Source organism: Dendrobates tinctorius, unplaced genomic scaffold (genome assembly GCF_039654945.1).
Source record: "Dendrobates tinctorius isolate UK_male_01 unplaced genomic scaffold, ASM3965494v1 ptg000232l, whole genome shotgun sequence".
Taxonomy (NCBI): Eukaryota; Metazoa; Chordata; class Amphibia; order Anura; family Dendrobatidae; genus Dendrobates; species Dendrobates tinctorius.
Window position 1 is genome coordinate 15914994 of NW_027361899.1, and position 20322 is coordinate 15935315.

Here is a 20322-nt window from a genome sequence, read left to right on the forward strand (position 1 = left end):
GCGGCTGTATCATCATACAATAAATTATAGACCAAATATAGTATTGTGTCTGCATTCAGTCATCCGGTATGTCCCCATGACAACTCTTCCTGCCTGTGTTCTCTGAAAGCTCTGTGTCAGCAGCCCTTACAGCAACCAATCGGTATTCAGCAAAAAGAATGGGATCTATATGGATCTGAGACAAAAAGTCTTACCAGATAGCATAGAGGCAGGAAGTGTTGTCATGGGGAAAATATTTTTTTTAATTTTTTTTATATTTATTTTCTCATTTATATAGCACCATTAATTCCACAGCACTTTACAGACATTATGATCGCTGTCCCCGATGGGGCTCACAATCTACATTCCCTATCAGTCTGTCTTTGGAATGTGGGAGGAAACCATAGAACCCGGAGGAAACCCACGCAAACACAGGGAGAACATACAAACTCCGTGCAGATGGTGTCCTTGGTGGGATTTGAACCCAGGACTCCAGCGCTGAGCAAAAGCATCTTTTATGTAAAAATCCTGCAACCTTGTCAATATAAATATATATATATATTACATACACACACACACATATATATATATATACAGTGGGGCAAAAAAGTATTTAGTCAGTCAGCAATAGTGCAAGTTCCACCACTTAAAAAGATGAGAGGCGTCTGTAATTTACATCATAGGTAGACCTCAACTATGGGAGACAAACTGAGAAAAAAAAATCCAGAAAATCATTGTCTGTTTTTTTTTCCTTTTATTTGCATATTATGGTGGAAAATAAGTATTTGGTCAGAAACAACATTTCATCTCAATACTTTCCTTTGTTGGCAATGACAGAGGTCAAACGTTTTCTGTAAGTCTTCACAAGGTTGCCACACACTGTTGTTGGTATGTTGGCCCATTCCTCCATGCAGATCTCCTCTAGAGCAGTGATGTTTTTGGCTTTTCGCTTGGCAACACGGACTTTCAACTCCCTCAAAAGGTTTTCTATAGGGTTGAGATCTGGAGACTGGCTAGGCCACTCCAGGACCTTGAAAAGCTTCTTACGAAGCCACTCCTTCGTTGCCCTGGCGGTGTGCTTTGGATCATTGTCATGTTGAAAGACCCAGCCACGTTTCATCATCAATGCCCTTGCTGATGGAAGGAGGTTTGCACTCAAAATCTCACGATACATGGCCCCATTCATTCTTTCATGTACCCGGATCAGTCGTCCTGGCCCCTTTGCAGAGAAACAGCCCCAAAGCATGATGTTTCCACCACCATGCTTTACAGTAGGTATGGTGTTTGATGGATGCAACTCAGTATTCTTTTTCCTCCAAACACGACAAGTTGTGTTTCTACCAAACAGTTCCAGTTTGGTTTCATCAGACCATAGGACATTCTCCCAAAACTCCTCTGGATCATCCAAATGCTCTCTAGCAAACTTCAGACGGGCCCGGACATGTACAGGCTTAAGCAGTGGGACACGTCTGGCACTGCAGGATCTGAGTCCATGGTGGCGTAGTGTGTTACTTATGGTAGGCCTTGTTACATTGGTCCCAGCTCTCTGCAGTTCATTCACTAGGTCCCCCCGCGTGGTTCTGGGATTTTTGCTCACCGTTCTTGTGATCATTCTGACCCCACGGGGTGGGATTTTGCGTGGAGCACCAGATCGAGGGAGATTATCAGTGGTCTTGTATGTCTTCCATTTTCTAATTATTGCTCCCACAGTTGATTTCTTCACTCCAAGCCGGTTGGCTATTGCAGATTCAGTCTTCCCAGCCTGGTGCAGGGCTACAATTTTGTTTCTGGTGTCCTTTGACAGCTCTTTGGTCTTCACCATAGTGGAGTTTGGAGTCAGACTGTTTGAGGGTGTGCACAGGTGTCTTTTTATACTGATAACAAGTTTAAACAGGTGCCATTACTACAGGTAATGAGTGGAGGAAAGAGGAGACTCTTAAAGAAGAAGTTACAGGTATGTGAGAGCCAGAAATCTTGATTGCTTGTTTCTGACCAAATACTTATTTTCCACCATAATATGCAAATAAAAGGAAAAAAAAACAGACAATGTGATTTTCTGGATTTTTTTTTCTCAGTTTGTCTCCCATAGTTGAGGTCTAACTATGATGTAAATTACAGACGCCTCGCATTTTTTAAGTGGTGGAACTTGCACTATTGCTGACTGACTAAATACTTTTTTGCCCCACTGTATATATATACAGTATATATATATATATACTGTGTATATATATATATATATATATATATATATATATACACACACAGCAAATATCTTTTTTAAGCTTGGGTTTAACCCTTTAAAATTCTGTTATATAAAATTCTGATGCAATGTACAGTGTCAATTGGTTTCCAGGTTCCTCAGCTCACAGAGGATTGTCTAGACCGGATGCACGTGTCTTGTGTTATCCCTCTATCTAAGGACTCAGGACTCATTGTCTGGGTCAGAGGTCAGGCAAGTGCGTGGATCGCCATCTTATATATATGAGTCAGTCGATCCACGCACCCGCCTTACCTGACCCGACCAAGACAAGGTGCGAAAAAACAGTTACGGTACATTTCTGAATACAATCTGTCTAATCTGTTCCCAGTAGTGGAAAATGAGTTATTGGGTACAACCAATATAAAAAGGCACCAGGCAGTAGGAGTAGACACACAAGTAGTGGCCCCTGACGGCTGCCGTCTAAGAAAAAGCAAAACTGACCCCTGGTTATAGTAAAAATTGTCTCCATTTTCAAAGGATTGTCAGACATTTAAAAGAAAAAAACACTAAAAACTTCATGAATTTGTAGAAAATGTAAGTTTTTGGTTACAAATCAGCTGAACATTTGCCAGTACTCATTTGTCCATCTTAACTATGAAGAATATGTATCCATTAATAATATAATTACCTGATTTGCATAACGGGCAAAAATATTCTCGTAGTTGTCATCCTGATATTTATTAAAAACTACCTGTACATGGGTAGAAAAACAAGCATTAGGGGAAAATATTTTACTCACAGTTGCCAATGCAAAGTCAGTTTTTCCTAAACTTATTATTGTAGGAAAGGTCTGATAAATGCCTGCACTCACACAGAAAACAGAGATCGGCAGTGCAGGCTCCTCTACATTGAAATCGACATGAGAAGATAGGCTATTGGATAAATAGAATGCAAAGGGGTGTGGTTCAAGGATGCCCCTCCCCTGAGGAACTGTTCTAGAGAAGAAAGTTGATGTTGGGTTGCAGCTGCTGTTTGGTGCTGAATGATTTCTCCAGTTCTGAGCTTATATTTTCCCACGTGCTAATCTTGCCCTGTAGTTAATATTTTCAGGGTGTGAACACAATAAACATTTATACCTGTAGGTTTAATGATTTTTTTTTATCTCTGTAAATATCTTAATGAATAGGATTGGATTTCTGCCACGCGTATACATGTGACCTTAAAGGGGGTTTTACACATAGCGATATCGCTAACAATATCGCTAAAACAACACTGATTTGGTGATGCAGCAGCGATATTGCTAGCGATATCGCTATGTGTGATACTTACCTCCGACCGGCTCCCCGCTGTCCATCGCTGATTGCGCAAGATTGCGCAGCTCCATTTCTCGTCGGGCGCTTCCTGCTGGGCTTCCTGCTGGCGCCGACGAGCGACACGTGAACGCGGACGGGAGGACGTCAGGATCACCGCGTCTGAAAGGTAAGTAACGACTGCTAGACCGCTGCTGCATCGCTGTGAGATCTGCCTGTGTGGCAGCTCACTAGCGACCATTTAGCGATGCACCAGCGATCCTGACCGGGTCGTATTGTTGTCGGGATCGCTGGTGCATCGCTAAATGTAAAGGGGCCTTAAGACAGTCAATACGTCGGTTTTCAGTCACCATTAATGAAGAATTGCAGAAAATATACTTAATGTTTTAATAGTAATACCATATGAAAAGTATAGATGGCGGAGCGACCTCATCTAGTTACTGGAAACTCCATCATGATAACAAACTACTAATGTATCTGAGAGAAAAGAGGAATGTGCGAGATAGAAAGATAGATGTATAGACAGATAGCTATGAGAGATAGATAAATATATACAGTAACATAACTAGGGTACCTTGGGTCCCGCTGCAAAATTTGTACCTCGGCCCCCACCTACAGGTTGGACAAATGTATGAGCCCTCGTAGTTTACCCTCCATGTAATCATGTATTCATCCAGGCACCTTCCTGTAATAATTTGTCCTGTGCTGCTGGACCCTTCTTGTAATAATGTCCCCCATCCTGTAATAATGTTTCTCATTCTAGGCTCCTTCCTGGTATAATGTCCCCATCCTGGGACCCTTACTGCAATAATGTCACCTTGTTCTAGTCCCATTACTAGCCACTTCCTTTTACAATGACCCCCATCCTGGTTTTATTCCCCCCATAATGGGACTCTTCGTGGTATAATCTCCCCCATCCTAAAACAATGTCTCCCATGATGGTCTATTGTCCCCCCATGATGAGACCCTTCCTGGTTTAATGTCCCCCCCATCCTATAACAATGTCTCCCATCCTGGTTTATTGTCCAACCATAATGAGACCCTTCCTGACATAATGTTCCCATCCTATAAAAATGTTCCTATCCTGGTTTATTGTCCCCCATAATGGGACCCTTCCTGGATACATGGATTCAGTATAATAGTATAGTTTATGGTGCAATCTATGTCTCATGTCGCGTTGTAATATGATTCTATGCATTATCACTACTTGTATAACTAGATAAAACTCCCTTAAAGGGAATCTGTCACCCTTTTTAGCCCCTATTAGCTGCCGGCATAGACATCGGGGGCTTATCTACAGCATTCTGTAATGCTGTAGATAAGCCCCCGATGTAACCTGAAAGAGAAGAAAAGCACGTTATATTATACTCACCGGGGTGGGCGGTCCGGTCCGATGGGTGTTGTCGTCCCTTCCGGCGCCTCCCTTCTTCATACGATGACGTCCTCTTCTCCCGTCCTGTAATGGCTCCGACGCAGGTGCACTGCTCTGCCCTGTTGAGGGCAGAGCAGAGTCCTGCAGTGCGCAGGCGTCGGGAGAGGTCTGGCGCCTGCGCACTGCAGAATTCTGCTCTGCTGACCTTGTCCCCTCACAATGAATGATACATTGCTTTCTATAGACACAGCGGCAACACAATATTACAAGGCTATAAATCAAAGATATTTCATACAAGAAAGCGAAATTCCTCCAAGGAAAATCTGAGCTGGCAAAAGTTAAGCATTGAAAAAAGCAATTACGTAGCTGATTTGCCCTTTACCTTAGGATTCTGAGTGTTTATGCTGAGACCTGAGTCACTACATCAGAACAAACAGAAAAAGTTAGATTCAGACATTACTGTATTACTTTACATTGCCTTCAGAACAAATATATCCTTTAATATATTACATAAACCATGTAAACTGGCGAAATCTGAGCGAGAGCTGTAATTATGACAGAATCATAGTTTGGAAGGTTGGAGGCAGCTCCAGTGATATAATGTAGAGAGTTGGAAAAATTCTATCGTTTACTCGTTAATAAGTGGGGACTTATCTGATACTTACTGTGATTGGATGCTGCTGGAGCGACGTTCTCGGCTCCTTTCACTTGACCATGTTTCGTTATCTGAATATCTACAATTATAATACAGGTCTGTTATAACCTTATATGGGGAACGACGTGTGACATATCGGAAACATAAATAAGCAAAGCACTAAAATCGTCTAATCTGTCCAGAAGACTCTTTCACAGAAGGATTTTGGCTTACGCACATTTTGGCAAACTGCAGTCTAGCTTTTTAGGTCTCTGTCAGCAGTGGGGACCTCCTGGGTCTCCTGCAATAGCATTTCAATTCATTCACATATGGACGGATAGTTTGCGCTGATACTGATGCACCCTGAGTCTGCAGGACAGTTTGAATTTCTTTGAAGCTGGATTGGGGCTTATCCACCATACGGACTTTCCTGCATTGCAAATTTTCATCAATTTTTCTCTGCTGTCCATGTCCAGGTAGATCAGCTACAGTGCCATGCGTTGTAAACTTCTTGATTATGTTGCACACCGTGGACAAAGGAACTACAAGATCTCTGGAGATTGACTTGGAACCTTCAGATTGTTGATTTTGCTCAAAAATTTTAGGTTTTCAAGTCCTCAGACAGTTCTCTTCTCCTCTTTCTGTTCTCCATGCTTAGTGTGGCGCGCACACACAGACACACAATGCAAAGATTGAGTCAACTTCTCCCCTTTTCATCTGGCTTCAGGTATGACTTTCATATTGCCCACACCTGTTACTTGCCATAGGAGAATTTGAACGAGCATCACATGTTGCATCAAATTTTGGAAAAGTGCCAACAATTTTATCTGGGCCACTTTTGGAGTTGTGTTTGAATTTATATGCAATTTGTCTTTTTTTCTCTGTTTTTTTTGTATTGTCCCAATACAAACAAAGGAAATAAACATGTATATAGCAAAACATGTGTAATTGCAATAATTTTATGGGAGAAATATGTCATCTTCAGGAACAAGTTCAAGGGTGCCAACACTTTTGACAACGACTGTATTAAATAGTGACTGATCTGGTACTTACGGTGATGAGGGGCACATTGCTTCATTGTCTGAATATCTACAATTAGACACAAGGACACACATTATACTATATGCCAGGGTCGCCTTATAATTAGTCATATTTTTAGAGAGAGTTTGTAGACTGTTGTTTTCCAGCTCAGATAGAACTTCATGGTTGCAGCCATCACAAGGGCCGGAGGGGGAAGTGTGGAGATCGACAGGGGATAAAGGTAGTGGTGTGGAGGAGCAATGGGGTCAGGTTGGTGAATCTTTGGCGTTTTTTATAGGAAAACAAGAAATAAGACTGATACTATCAGAATCTAGAGCAGAAGAACAGAGGCGCTGGTCATGTGGTGACCAAAGTCAAAATCTACTTGAGGAGTCTGTACTTTTACTCCTTTCAATCTGAGGGTGTTATGAAGGTCTGAGGACATTTGTAGATAAAGTGACTGCCTGAGAAAGAGAGACAAAGCAGCAAAGATGGATCAAGGTTCTCTATTAATATTCTGTTTTGCCCCTCAGGGCTCAATATTTTTTTCCCATGATTTTTTATGGCTTTTGGTCCAATCTCCCACTCTATGTTTCTACAAATGCGGTTTCTCCATTGAGAGGCGTTCTTCACAAGTTCTAATCTAATAGTGAGTGCTAATTACAGCACAGTCTGGATGGTAAGCGGCAGCCCCACTGGTAAAGAATGGGGGGAGACAGAATTCCTCAGTTTACAAATGTATACCATAGGTATTAATAGTGACTGATCTGGTACTTACGGTGATGAGGGGCGCCTGTGGGAGAGTTCTCGGCTCCTTTCACTTAACATTGCTTCATTGTTTGAATATCTGCAATAAGACACAAGTCACACATTAGTGATCAAGGGGCACTAAGTTGCTTGAGTGCTTGTTACTTGAATAGAGCAGGTCGGACACTCGGGTGCTCGACTCGCTCAATCAGTATAATGGAAGATGTCACGGGGTCCTTCTCCGATACCACACAATCAACAGAGCGAGGGAAGTCTGGACAATCCCAAGACCTTTATTATAGCCAAAACTAAATGGTCCATAAACAATCCACCACACTGAGGATACAATAGTCCAGAACACGAATGCAGTTCAGTAACAGGATGAATGTCCAAGGAGATGAGAGTCCAATAATTCCACAGACAGAGGATACAATAGGTCCATATGCTTCCCCTTCTCTCTGACGTGCTGTCTTCATACGATCATCACCACACAGCGTCTGACTTGTCCAGCTCCTGTCCTCCCCAGCCCCCTCCTTATGTCCACGGATAGTCAGACAGGTTGGGGCGATTTTCCGGCCTTCCTGACCTGACAACTGTGCCTTGGGGATTAAGGCACTACAGGGGGTTCATCAAGAGGCATAGATACAGTCAGGCTGCAGACAGTAAGTGAGCTAATTCAATTAGCAGACTTTTGAAAGGTAATTGAGACTCTAGACAATATGGGGAATACACGGAATGATACAGGGCAGCAAGAGAACACTATGGCAATCCATAAAATATAAATATACACAAAATGATACCCACATAGCATATCACACCATCACAGAAGACAATCGGAAACTAGAGCATTTTTCAGGTAGACTCTCCCAGGAGGTCTGGGGTTGGGGCAGGGAAACCGTTGAAATGGATGGGATCAGCGCTTTAATGGCATGGGATCAGGATGGGGAAGATGCCTGGATGCATCCCTAACTCCCAGGTTGCTGCTGGGAACAATGCTGTCAGAGCATTACTCCACTTTTACGGATTGACAATAAAACATCCAAAACCGAAGATAAAATGGATTTTACAGGAAAAAATATTAGTAAACATTATTTCCTGTATATTGACTTGTATAGAAGACAAATTGAAAAAGAGGAAAAAAAACACCATCTCCCTCCCTTAGTCTATGTTCACACATTGCGTTTTTACACTCTTGTTGCTTTCAATTGTGGAAAAAAAAACCATTCATCAGTAAATGCAATTTTAGTATTTTGCTACCTTATCGGGGCATGTGCTGTGCGTGACACGATCAAACTCATTCACTTTAATTCATGAAGAAGGGACTCGAACTCACAAAGCCTATGCGGAGAATGCAAGAACTGCCAAAAATTAGACGGGAGAGGGACACAGATGCCCCCTGTATTAGACATAAAGGAGGGATCATACACATTCTGCAAAATTTGTTAGGTAGTGGGAATCCTAGACTCATATAGCCCATGCAATAAGTGCAAGGGCTGCATTAGAAGGAGGGACTCCAATTTACCCTGGAAGACATGCAGAGGAGAACCTCAAAAAACATTTTTTTTTTTTTTTTTACCATTTGGAAGAAGTGGGAGTCCTAGACTGGTAAAGCATATGCAATATGTGTAAGGGTTGAAAAATATTTACCCCTGGGGGTATACATACATATATGTAAGAAAATTGTAGAGGTAAGCCTCATACACATCCTGTAGAATTTAAGAGCGAGGGTTGCATAATGACCCTGCAGATATGGTGGAAGAGGACACAAAAAAGCAGAAAACAAGAACCATATATGTATATGTTTAGGTGGAAGGGGTGCATAGCAATACACCAGCAAATAAGGAACATTAGAATTGGCTTTATGTTCTGCTGCTGTCATCCGGCTGTGTTGCTTCTTCATTTTGATAAGAGTCACCTTATAAGCATTTTCAGAGACACAGAAAAAACACACAGTATGACAAACGTTCATGTTATCATCTTATACCAGCACTTGCTGCATATTGTTACATACTGTATATTTTACAACAGAGTATTCATGCACGTTTGTCATACTGTGTGTTTTTTCTGTGTCTCAGTCTTTGGGTGGTGTGAACATTGACCTGTTCATTCTTGTGCATGTCCCATGTGTTTTTAATTTATTAATTTCTTGCTCATGCAAGCTTTGGGAGATCCCCGCCTCTCTCTTGTGGGACTTGCACATGAAGCGCCGTTTTGCCCAGCGTGCCCATACCGGGCAGTGCCTTTCTGAATCCTGCTCATGTAGGTATTGTTCACATGATCAGGTTTAAATACATTAGATAGGACTACTCCGAGATGGGTATACCGTGACGTGGTGGAGTGGCTTCGTATACATTTTTTGCAAACAACGTATCAACTAAATACCCTGTTTTTGTTATCATCTTATACCAGCACTTGCTGCACATTGTTACATGTATTTTACAAAAGAGTATTCATGCACGTTTGTCATACTGTGTGTTTTTTCTGTGTCTCAGTCTTTGGGTGGTGTGAACATTGACCTGTTCATTCTTGTGCATGTCCCATGTGTTTTTAAATTATAAGCATTTTCAGTTGACAAGCGTACGTGCCTATCAGTTATAACAATTATATATATATATATATATATATATATATATATATATATATATTATATATATACATGCAGAATATTGCTGGGCGTGTGGGCACTGATATTCCAAAACTGGCCTCTGTAGCTCACAAAGCCTTGGCAGCATGTGCAGTGTGGAGTTCCAACACGTGGTCACATCACACACCAGTTGGTGAGCTGGCATTTGCACAGGGGATTGGCAAGCACGTAGAACATGGGAAAAGGCAGTGATGTCACCCACAGACACTGATTGTTGCCCCCGGCGTTCGGCCCACTAGATCGGATTCTTGGATGTCATGTGCCTGAGCATGCTGGTGGTGATCGTGCTGGTAGTGGTCAGGCCCCTGCTGATCTTGGTAAAGCATAGGTTGCAAATGACCGTTTTATTGTCTTCTGTACTTTCTTTAAAAAAATGCCAGACTGGGGAACACCTACCCCTTAACCTTGGATCTTGTCACCTGTGGGTGCTCAGGGAAACAGTTTCTCACCTTCTCCCTTTTGGCCAACCCACTGCCTCCTCCTGCTTGTTGCGGTGCTTCAGATAACTCCCCCTCTGCCCTGCGGTACTCGCTCTGCATGGCACCTTCCCAGGTTGGGTCAGTGACTTCTTGGTCCACCACCTCGTCTCCCACTTCCAAACTCTGGTCCTCCTATCTTGTTGACTTAACATCATCACTTGTTGACAACTGTTTCTCATCATCATCATCTATCATTTGAGACACTAATTGCCGTTTCCCACCATCAATTTGTACTGACCGTGGCTGCTCAAATATTTGGCATCACAAGCTCCACATGTCCCTCTTTAAACATGCAGGACGAAAGGAAAGAAACGATAAATGGAAATGCAAAAGAGCTTCTAAGAGTGTTTGAGTGTGGGATCACTTATCTCCTGGGAGTCGCCATGGTGGGAGGCAGGAGGATCAGGGTGAGGATTATGTGGTCCAGACTTAACTAGTAAGACTGGACCATGTAGAAGACAGGGTGGTGCTGGGAAACATACTGGAAGCATTATCTGCTGTTGAAGCAATCACCTGTGTGCACTGTTCTGGCTTCAAGAGTGGAGTCCCGTGCCCCCCTAGCAAGGTGGGACAGGTAGCTAGGTCTCGTTGTTCAGCATGTTTGCTATGCTCACGCCGTAGGCAAAGTTTCACCTGACCCACGGCCTCGGCTTCTGCATGCTCCATCAGCAGCAAGTCCACTTCCCCGTCCCTTACCGCACATGTGCACATATTAAATTAGGTATGTGGATCACCCCCAGGGCAAGTGGGGTACTTACTCGGCACTGGGCCGCTGTCTTAAAGGGGAAGTGTCGTGGTGGCAGTGACCCGGTCCGTGGCCCTGAGTGTCCATGTAAAATAGAAAGATGGATGCTGAATAAAGTTTATGTGTAGATAAGTTTGTGACGCCACCTGTGGTATCTGGTTAGAAGGGGACCAGCGCTGCAGTGCAGATCCTCTGGGACAGATAGTGGGATGCAGCAGAGGTATAATAGCTCTCCACATGGAGAGCTGTAGTCCCAGGGCAACTATAGTGATGTTGATGTAGATGGTGTAGTGTTCAGGCACAGAGATGTATATATAAGAAGAAAGAAAGAAATCCGGCTTTCAAGATCGCGCTGTTCCAATCCAAAAGAAGTAAATCCAAGGACCAAGCGGTAATTAGTGATGGGCGAGTCCTAAATTACTCGGAATCGCTTGACTCTAGCGAGTCCGAGCCCGGGACTCGCTACTCGTTGCGAGTCTAGCGAGTCCAATGTTAATGAATGGGGAAGCGAGTCTTAGCGAGTAATGTGCGATTTACAAATCGCAGATGTGTCTCGGAAAGCGCTTGCATTGGCGATTTGTAAACCCCACTCGCAACAGTTTGTTGCTGCTGTGTCCGAGTCCAAACTCTCATTTGTTTGTCTTATTTAGCGCCGATGAGGCAAGGGAAGCGATTTTCTCTAGCACACACCATGCTTTGAGCAAACAGGAAATAATCCGAGTCGAGTTGACATACGCACACACACACAGAGCAATACAGAGCAATCATGGCCCGTGTCACTGTCAACACGCTGCAGTTGATTGATCTGGTGGAGGCTCGGCCCCTGCTTTGGCTCCCCACTGACCCTGCCTATGGGCATAACATCCAGCGGACTACAGCCTGGAGGGAGATCGCTCAAGTGATGTTCCCTGCACTGCTACGGCCACGACCTCGTCCCTTTGCAACCTCTTTTTTGGGAAATTGTGGTTTTTGTGACATTGTTGACAAATGCACAGTCACCGAGATGGAGTTAGGTGGTGCTGTATGCGTCACTTGCTGGCGGGGTAAGTGTGTGTGCTGACACCTAGCAGTGAAGCTGCACACTAGTCCCTGCACTGTGCACTGCACTGTAAGGCTTGATCCTCCCTGCCTGCCTGCCTACAGTCTACACAGTACTCCTCTGTCCTCCTGGTAGCTCTCAGAAGAGCTGTTTGGGTTTAATATAAGGAATCTTGAAGTTTCCCTACACTAACTGACAATCCCTATGATCTGCTCAAGCATCTACCTCACCCTGCTCTATCTCAGATCTCTCAGGAATGTAGAGGAAATGGCGGTGGAAAAGGCTTATATACAGCCTCGCCTCTCATACATGACATAGGCATCACGATGGACAGAAGCCAATCATAGTCCTGCCACAACCAACATTACTGAATATGATTGGCTAACATGCTTGTCCATCTAAAAAAGTTTTCTGACCTAACACGCTAGGCTTTCTCGGAAGCTTTGTAGGAACATAACAGATTCTATATTTGCGAGTCCCGAATCCAGTATACAGGACTCGGGATTCGTAGACTCGCTCAGACTCGCTCACAATCGCTGTGTGTTGACATAGGCTGTCTTGGAAACTTGTAGGAACATAACAGATTCTGTATAAGCGAGTCCCGAATCCAGTATACAGGACTCGGAATCGTAGACTCGCTCAGACTCGCTCAGACTCGCTGTTGACAGCGATGTGATATAGCGAGTCTAGCGAGTGAGAAAAAAAACTCTGACAAAACTAGGATTGCCATTGACTTGCATTGGACTCGTTACTGTGCGAGTAATCACTGGGAGACTCGCCGAGTAACGAGTCCAGCGAGTCCCTTACTATTCGCCGAGTAACGAGTCCTAGCGAGTAGACTCGCCCATCCCTAGCGGTAATAAATAACTTCTTTTCTTTATCGCCTTATTGGGGGACACAGAATACCATGGGTGTATGCTGCTGCTGCTAGGAGGCTGACACTATGCAAAAACAAGAAAATTAGCTCCTCCCCGGCAGTATACACCCACCGACAGGCACTAGGCACCTCAGTTTGTGCTTAGTGTCTGTAGGAGGCGGACCGGGATCTCCCCAGATCCGCAGTTATTAATCCAATTTTTCCTTTCAGGTTTAGTTTGAACTTTTTAATCCTTTCTTCTTTTATCTTTTAGGTTTTTTCCGTTGGGAAACAGGGTATACTTATCACCCTGATTTCCTATATCGTGCGGCTGAGCGAGCAGTGTGGTGTCACCCACATCGCAACTCTCAGTACCGCAGGCAGGACTTTTCCCTATCACCTTCCGGTGATAAGGGTTGTGGACAGGTGGCTGGTCCTTGCCGAATCCCCCTCCTCACCCCTCTCTCGGGACAGGGCTGAGAGGAAGACGGCGATCGCAGGTGGTTCAAGCCGTCTTCTGCAGGATGCGGGTACAGAGGACTCCTTCCCCTCCCAGCGGCCTGCCGTTTCCCCGTGGGCCCCTGTGGTCATCCTCTTCAGGGACGTCAGGTAAGTGCCTGTACGTTCCCTCCGGCCCCGCATAGGCTTCAGTGCATGGGAGAAGTTGGACCCTGGGATTACAGGTCCACAGTTTTTGAATCTCCCGCCCTTTCTGCCTGCCGCGCGCTCATGGGGATCCCTTCACTCACCGCAGCAGCGTCGCAAGCAGGGGACCGCTGTCATATTGCTTCCTGAGCGCGGTATGTCGGGGTAGGCATGGGGTTGCGGCGCCGTCACTTTCACTTTCACTTTCCCCTCAGCGAGGGGAATTTCTCTGCTCCCTCCTCCCTTCCTGAGCGCGCTCTTTTCAGCGCGCTTTTTCTAGCCCATCACAGGGCTTCTTTCTCTTTGAGATGCCAGCCTCTCCTTTCTGTCATGCCCTCTCCGTCGCTGTTAGCCAATCACGGCGCAGCCGCTAAGCTCCGCCCCCATCTTCCAGCACAAGGATTTCCTGGTTTTTCACTCCTTCCTGCGCTGCTTGGGGGACACTTCAGCGTTTCTTCTGCTGCTCACAGAATCTCGGTAGGCTCGGCTCTGGGACAGGGATTAGCTCTCCTCGGCAGTTATTCCCTAATTTCTGCGGCCATACAGTGCAGTTCACTTATGCCCAACCCTTCAGGGGATCTCTGCTTCAGGCCCACCGCTACCTATTATGCCTGTGCGCGCTGTAAAAAGAAGTGGGCATCGGGTCAGTCGTCCCCATTCTGCCCCCCCTGCAGTCCTTCCAATATGTCAGCATCTCAGGAACGCACAGAGTCCCGGGCGGAGGGCGCTCTTCCCTCCTCTCTCCCCCCGGAGTGGGCCGTTACAATGTCACAGTCTGTTTCTGACTTGACAAAAGTATCTCAGTCGCTGGTCCAGGTCTTAGAACGATTACCTCAGCTATCCTCAGCCACCTCTGCCCCGACCACCTCTCGGGGTGAGTCGTCCGCACCTGACCGCGACCTTCAGAGAGACAGACAGGGAAGGACTTCTAGGAAGCGGGCTCTGTCCACTTCGTCTTCGAGCTCGCAGGGCCCTTCCGCTCCCAGGCCTCCTTCTCCTTCCTCGGATGACAGCCTTCAGTCAGGCGATGATTCTCATTCGGAAGCTAGCTCAGAGGGGAACAGCGTTTCTAAAACGCGGGACATGGTCGATAGTCTTATTGCAGCTATCTTCCAAACACTAAAACTTAGACAGGATGAGGCTCCAGCTCAGGAAAGCTCGGTTCTCCTTAGACGAGCCAGACCTCCGTCCCGAACCTTTCCCAATCACAACGATTTCGATACTACCTTATCCAAACACTGGGAGCGCCCTGAGCAACGTTTCTCAGGGCGCAAGTATTTGGACGTTCTGTACCCCTTTGACGCAGAACTGCTTTCAAAGTGGTCCAAGGCTCCAGAGGTAGATCCTCCAGTATCCCGGATAGCCTCTAAAACGGTGCTCTCTCTGCCAGACGGGGCATCGCTCAAAGATCCTACTGACAGGCAGATTGAATCTCTGGCTAAGTCTATCTTTGAGGCATCTAGGGCCTCTCTCTGCCCTATTTTCGCATCCGCCTGGGTGGCGAAGGTCATTTCCGCTTGGGCAAAAATTCTTCGCAGAGGCATCTTAGCGTCAGCTCCTCAAGACGAATTGGCAGATCTTGCAGATCAGATTAACCAGGCGGGAAAATACCTTTTGGCCGCCTCCTTGGACGCTGCCGGCTGCATAGCAAGGGCTAACAGCAACATAGTAGCTGTACGCCGAGTCCTTTGGCTAAAGTCATGGAATGCGGACACTACTTCGAAAAAGTCGCTTACCAATCTGCCATTCCATGGCTCTAGGCTCTTTGGAGCAAAGCTGGATCAGATAATTTCAGATGCCACTGGAGGTAAAAGTACTTCGCTTCCCCAGTCTCGACCAAAACGTCCCTTCAACAGAAGGGGGTTTCGACCATTCAGGCCCTTTCGTCCCTTCTCTGCCACGGAGAGAGCCACTCAACAGGATCGGCCGCCTGCCACCAGGGACCGGGATCAGAGGAAACCTTCCTACAAACCCACTCCTCGCTGGAGATCTAGAGGACAATATTCCAGATCTGCAGGAGCCAATTCTGGCAGATTTTCGTCTAAGTGACGGGTCACCCCCACCTGGAATTTCTTCCAGGGTGGGCGGCAGACTTTCCTTTTTCGCGGATGCTTGGCTGTCCGTTGTAGACGACGCTTGGGTCAGAGAACTCGTCGCATCCGGTTACAAAATCGAATTTGCTTCACTCCCGAACAGACGGTTTTTCCGGTCTCGGCCTCCGCGACAGCGGGCCCAGATTCCGGGTTTTCTGCAGGCCATTTCCTCCCTTCTTTCCGCCGGAGTCATTGTTTCCGTTCCCTCAGACGAACGGTTTTCCGGGTTCTACTCCAAATCTCTTTGTAGTCCCGAAGAAAGACGGCTCTCTTCGTCCTATTCTGGACCTCAAATTGCTCAATCGCCACGTGAAGATTCTTCATTTCAGGATGGAGTCTCTTCGGTCGGTGATTGCTTCCATGGAGCCCGGGGAATTTCTCTGCTCGGTGGACATTCGGGATGCCTATCTGCATAATTCCAATATGTGTGCAACATCAGAAGTATCTTCGATTTGCGTTTCAGGGAGACCACTTTCAGTTCACAGCTCTTCCTTCGTCATGGCCATCCTTCGCTCCAGAGGGATCCTCATCATCCCTTATCTGGACGATCTTTTGATCAAGGGTTCGTCTCGCCAGGACTGTCTCCGGAGCCTTCAGATAACCCTGGACACTCTCAGCCGCCTAGGTTGGCTGGTCAACAACGAGAAGTCCATTCTGATCCCCACCCAGCGTCTGACCTTTCTGGGTATGGAATTCGACACGGACCTAGCCCGTGTTTTTCTTCCAAAGGAAAAATTTACAACTCTGTCCAAGGGCATCAGAACTCTCAAGAGGCCTGCTCCCATTCCCATTCGGTTCTGCATGAAGGTCCTGGGGAAGATGGTGGCCTCCATGGAAGCAGTGCCCTTTGCGCAGTTTCACCTTCTCCCCCTCCAGCTGTCTCTGCTTTCAGCCTGGGACAAGACCATGAGGTCCTTGGACCGTCCTATTCGGCTTCCTCTCAGAGTGAGGCAGTCTCTCACTTGGTGGCTACGGCCAGCGTCAGTTCTCCAAGGGAGGTCCTTCCTTCCGCCTCAGTGGCGAATCATCACCACCGATGCGAGCCTTCTAGGATGGGGAGCCGTGTTCCATCAGAAAGCGGCCCAAGGCCGCTGGAAGTCACAGGAGTCTCTCCTTCCAATCAATCTTTTGGAGATCAGGGCAATTTTCCTGGCCCTTCTTCACTGGCAGCCCCTCCTCTCCGGCAAGCCGGTCCGTATTCAGTCGGACAACGCCACGGCCGTGGCGTACATAAACCATCAGGGGGGCACGCGCAGCAAACAAGTAATGTCAGAAGTGGCCAAGATATTCTGCTGGGCAGAACTTTACGTTCCGACGATCTCTGCCGTCCATATTCCAGGGGTGGAAAATTGGGCAGCCGACTTTCTGAGTCGCCAGGGCCTAGCGTCCGGCGAATGGTCCCTGCACCCCGCGGTTTTCTCTCAGATATGCGACCGTTGGGGCACCCCGGATGTCGATCTCATGGCATCTCGGATGAACCACAAGGTGCCGCAGTTCGTAGCCAGGTCCAGGGACCCTCTAGCCGTCGCATGCGACGCACTGGTGACTCCGTGGTCCCAGTTTCAACTTCCGTATCTGTTCCCGCCTCTGGCATTGATCCCTCGGGTGGTCAAAAAGATAAAATCGGAAGGCGTACCAGTGATTCTAGTCGCTCCAGATTGGCCAAGACGGCCTTGGTACGCGGAACTGGTCAACATGCTCGCGGACGTTCCCTGGAGGCTTCCGGACCGTCCAGACCTTCTCTCGCAAGGCCCCCTTTACCACGAGAATTCTCAGTCTCTGAGTTTGACGGCATGGCCGTTGAGACCGCAATTCTGAAGGAATCAGGTCTGTCCAGTCAGGTTATTCAAACTATGATCAGAGCCAGGAAACCAGCCTCTTCCCGCATTTACTATAGGTACTGGAAGGCTTTTTTCCGTTGGTGCGATGATAAAAGAGTCTTTCCAATGTCTTTTTCTATCCCGTCTATCCTAGGGTTTCTTCAGGCTGGGTTAGACGCGGGTCTGTCCCTCAGTACGCTCAAGGGCCAGGTTTCCGCTCTCTCTGTCCTCTTCCAAAGAGAGCAAGCTTCTCTACCACAGGTCAAGACCTTTCTACAAGGGGTTTCCCACGTGGCTCCCCCTCATCATTCGCCAATAGACCCGTGGGATCTCAACCTCGTCCTTAGCGCGCTCCAGAAGGCGCCGTTCGAGCCTCTCCAGGACATTCCTTTGTCCCTTCTCTCTTGGAAGGTCACCTTTTTGATCGCCATTTCATCCATCAGAAGAGTTTCTGAATTGGCGGCCTTGTCATGTCGTTCCCCTTACCTCATTCTTCAGGACAAAGCCGTCCTCAGGCCCGTTCCTTCTTTTCTTCCAAAGGTGGTTTCCGCTTTCCATATCAATGAGGATATCGTCCTTCCTTCTTTTTGTCCGGCTCCATCTCATCCTCTTGAGAAGTCTCTCCACAAACTGGACGTAGTTAGAGCCCTGCGTGTCTATCTTGCCAGGACCTCTTCCTTTCGTCTGTCCGATTCCTTGCTGATCATCTCTGAAGGTCGCCAGAAGGGCCTTCCGGCTTCCAAATCCACGATCGCTCGCTGGATTCCTTCTACCATTCTGGAAGCGTATCGTCTTCAGGAAAAGCGGCCCCCTCCGGGAGTAAGAGCTCATTCCACCCGGGCTTTGGCGGCTTCGTGGGCTGCTCGTCACCAGGCCTCGGCCATGCAAATTTGCAAGGCTGCAACCTGGTCATCTTTGCACACCTTCACGAGGTTCTACAGGGTTCATACCCAGGCTTCGTCTGATGCTGTGGTTGGTAGGAAGGTTCTGCAGGCGGCGGTGGCTCACCGGCCGACCTGAGCCTTTCGGTTACTTTCGTTCCTTTTTGCTGTTCCCACCCTTGGGACTGCTTTGGGACGTCTCATGGTATTCTGTGTCCCCCAATAAGGCGATAAAGAAAGATGGATTTTTGGTTCTTACCGTAAAATCTCTTTCTTGGAGCCTTCATTGGGGGACACAGCACCCTCCCTGTTTAAGTTGTACCGTGTTGGGTCTTAGAGTCCCTTGTTGGGTTGGTACATATGGTTCGAGTTTTTCTCGTTGCTTCTCCTACTGCTTTTTCACCAACTGAGGTGCTTGGTGCCTGTCGGTGGGTGTATACTGCCGGGGAGGAGCTAATTTTCTTGTTTTTGCATAGTGTCAGCCTCCTAGCAGCAGCAGCATACACCCATGGTATTCTGTGTCCCCCAATGAAGGCTCCAAGAAAGAGATTTTACGGTAAGAACCAAAAATCCATCTTTTTATTCCATGAACTGAGTTCATGGAATAAAAAAGAAGTTATTTATTACCGCTTGGTCCTTGGATTTACTTCTTTTGGATTGGAACAGCGCGATCTTGAAAGCCGGATTTCTTTCTTTCTTCTTATATATACAATTCAAGTGACCGGCTGATTGCTGCAGTTCATCAGGTTCTACCCATTTGTGTTCATGGTTGTTGTGTTTCACACAACTTAACCAGGTGAGTGGATCCATTTTTGTGAAACGGTTTATATCATTGGATAAGACCCTATTGTGCGCTTCTGTTTCCCCCCCTTTTTTATAGGCACAGAGATGTAGCAGTGCTGAGAAGGTTACAAAGCTTTACTCACATTTCTGGCATACACAGATGCCTGCTTCAGTGCTGTGTCCTCCAGGTCAGGGGCTCAGCCAACTCCTAGGCAGATGGAGTACACCCTTCCAGCACTCCCTTCCGTGTTCCTTTTCTGAACGTCTCCTTACTAGCGCTAATCTGAAGTACTTGCAGTTATGAATTACACTCAAGTTCCTCTTTCTTGCTGTTACTTAGAACTCCACTGACAGGCAGCTGTAGCCTACTTCGGGGACTCCTTACAATCATGTCCCGGCTCACACATGTTGCTACTGTGTCGTCGAGTCTTAGGTGGGAATAAAGTGGTCACAACTTCTATTCCTCTGGTATCTGCTGTAGAACCATTAGCATTCACACAGCCTCGGATACCAGCACCTGGCCTTTGGGGCATTAACTTAGGGAAGGGCTCTGCTCTAGCCCTAGTCCCCAGCTCTCCTCCACACATTCCGTCCTTTCCTTTCTATTCTTCTGAAGAACTGATCTTTCTCTTCCTTTCCTTCCCAGCAGCTCCAGCTCACAGGAGGCTGGTGCCTACACGTCCTCTCACTGCTTCCCCCTCTGGGGAACTGCTCCTGACTTCCTATCAGTTTTTCTCTCCTCTAGTGCAAACTAAGCTCCACCCACCTCCCAGCACCCTTTATGAACCAAGCAGGGGCCAAAGAGGGTGCTCTGCTGTTCTAAGGTGTCTGTGCTGGGTGCAGGTGCTGGAGTCTGGTCAGGTGTTACCATCTTACCTGGAAAGTTGGATGCTACACCTCAGGAGGAGGTGCAGTACCTCTGTGGCGACTGGACCCTCAGGGGTGCCACATATGCAGATAAAAGTGGTAGTACTAGGGGCTAGAATAGAAAAGAATGTAGGCCTGAAAAGGTGTTTTGGTTTTAGGTTTCTGCAGGAAGGCCTCTAAAGCAATACTATCCCTTCTCCAGCAGATA

General features: G+C 46.8%; 1 protein-coding gene across 1 annotated transcript in view; it reads right to left on the bottom strand.

Annotated features, from left to right (window-relative positions):
- LOC141060084 (calpain-13-like) overlaps window positions 1-20322 on the bottom strand; it is a 173378-nt gene that overhangs the window by 38346 nt on the left and 114710 nt on the right. The window contains exons 18-22 of the mRNA XM_073556361.1: window positions 7294-7362; window positions 6549-6584; window positions 5527-5595; window positions 5244-5280; window positions 2868-2930 (exon numbers count right to left, since the gene is read on the bottom strand). Of these exons, the coding sequence (XP_073412462.1) occupies window positions 2868-2930; window positions 5244-5280; window positions 5527-5595; window positions 6549-6584; window positions 7294-7362 (274 nt within the window). The remainder of the gene's footprint in view (window positions 1-2867; window positions 2931-5243; window positions 5281-5526; window positions 5596-6548; window positions 6585-7293; window positions 7363-20322) is intronic.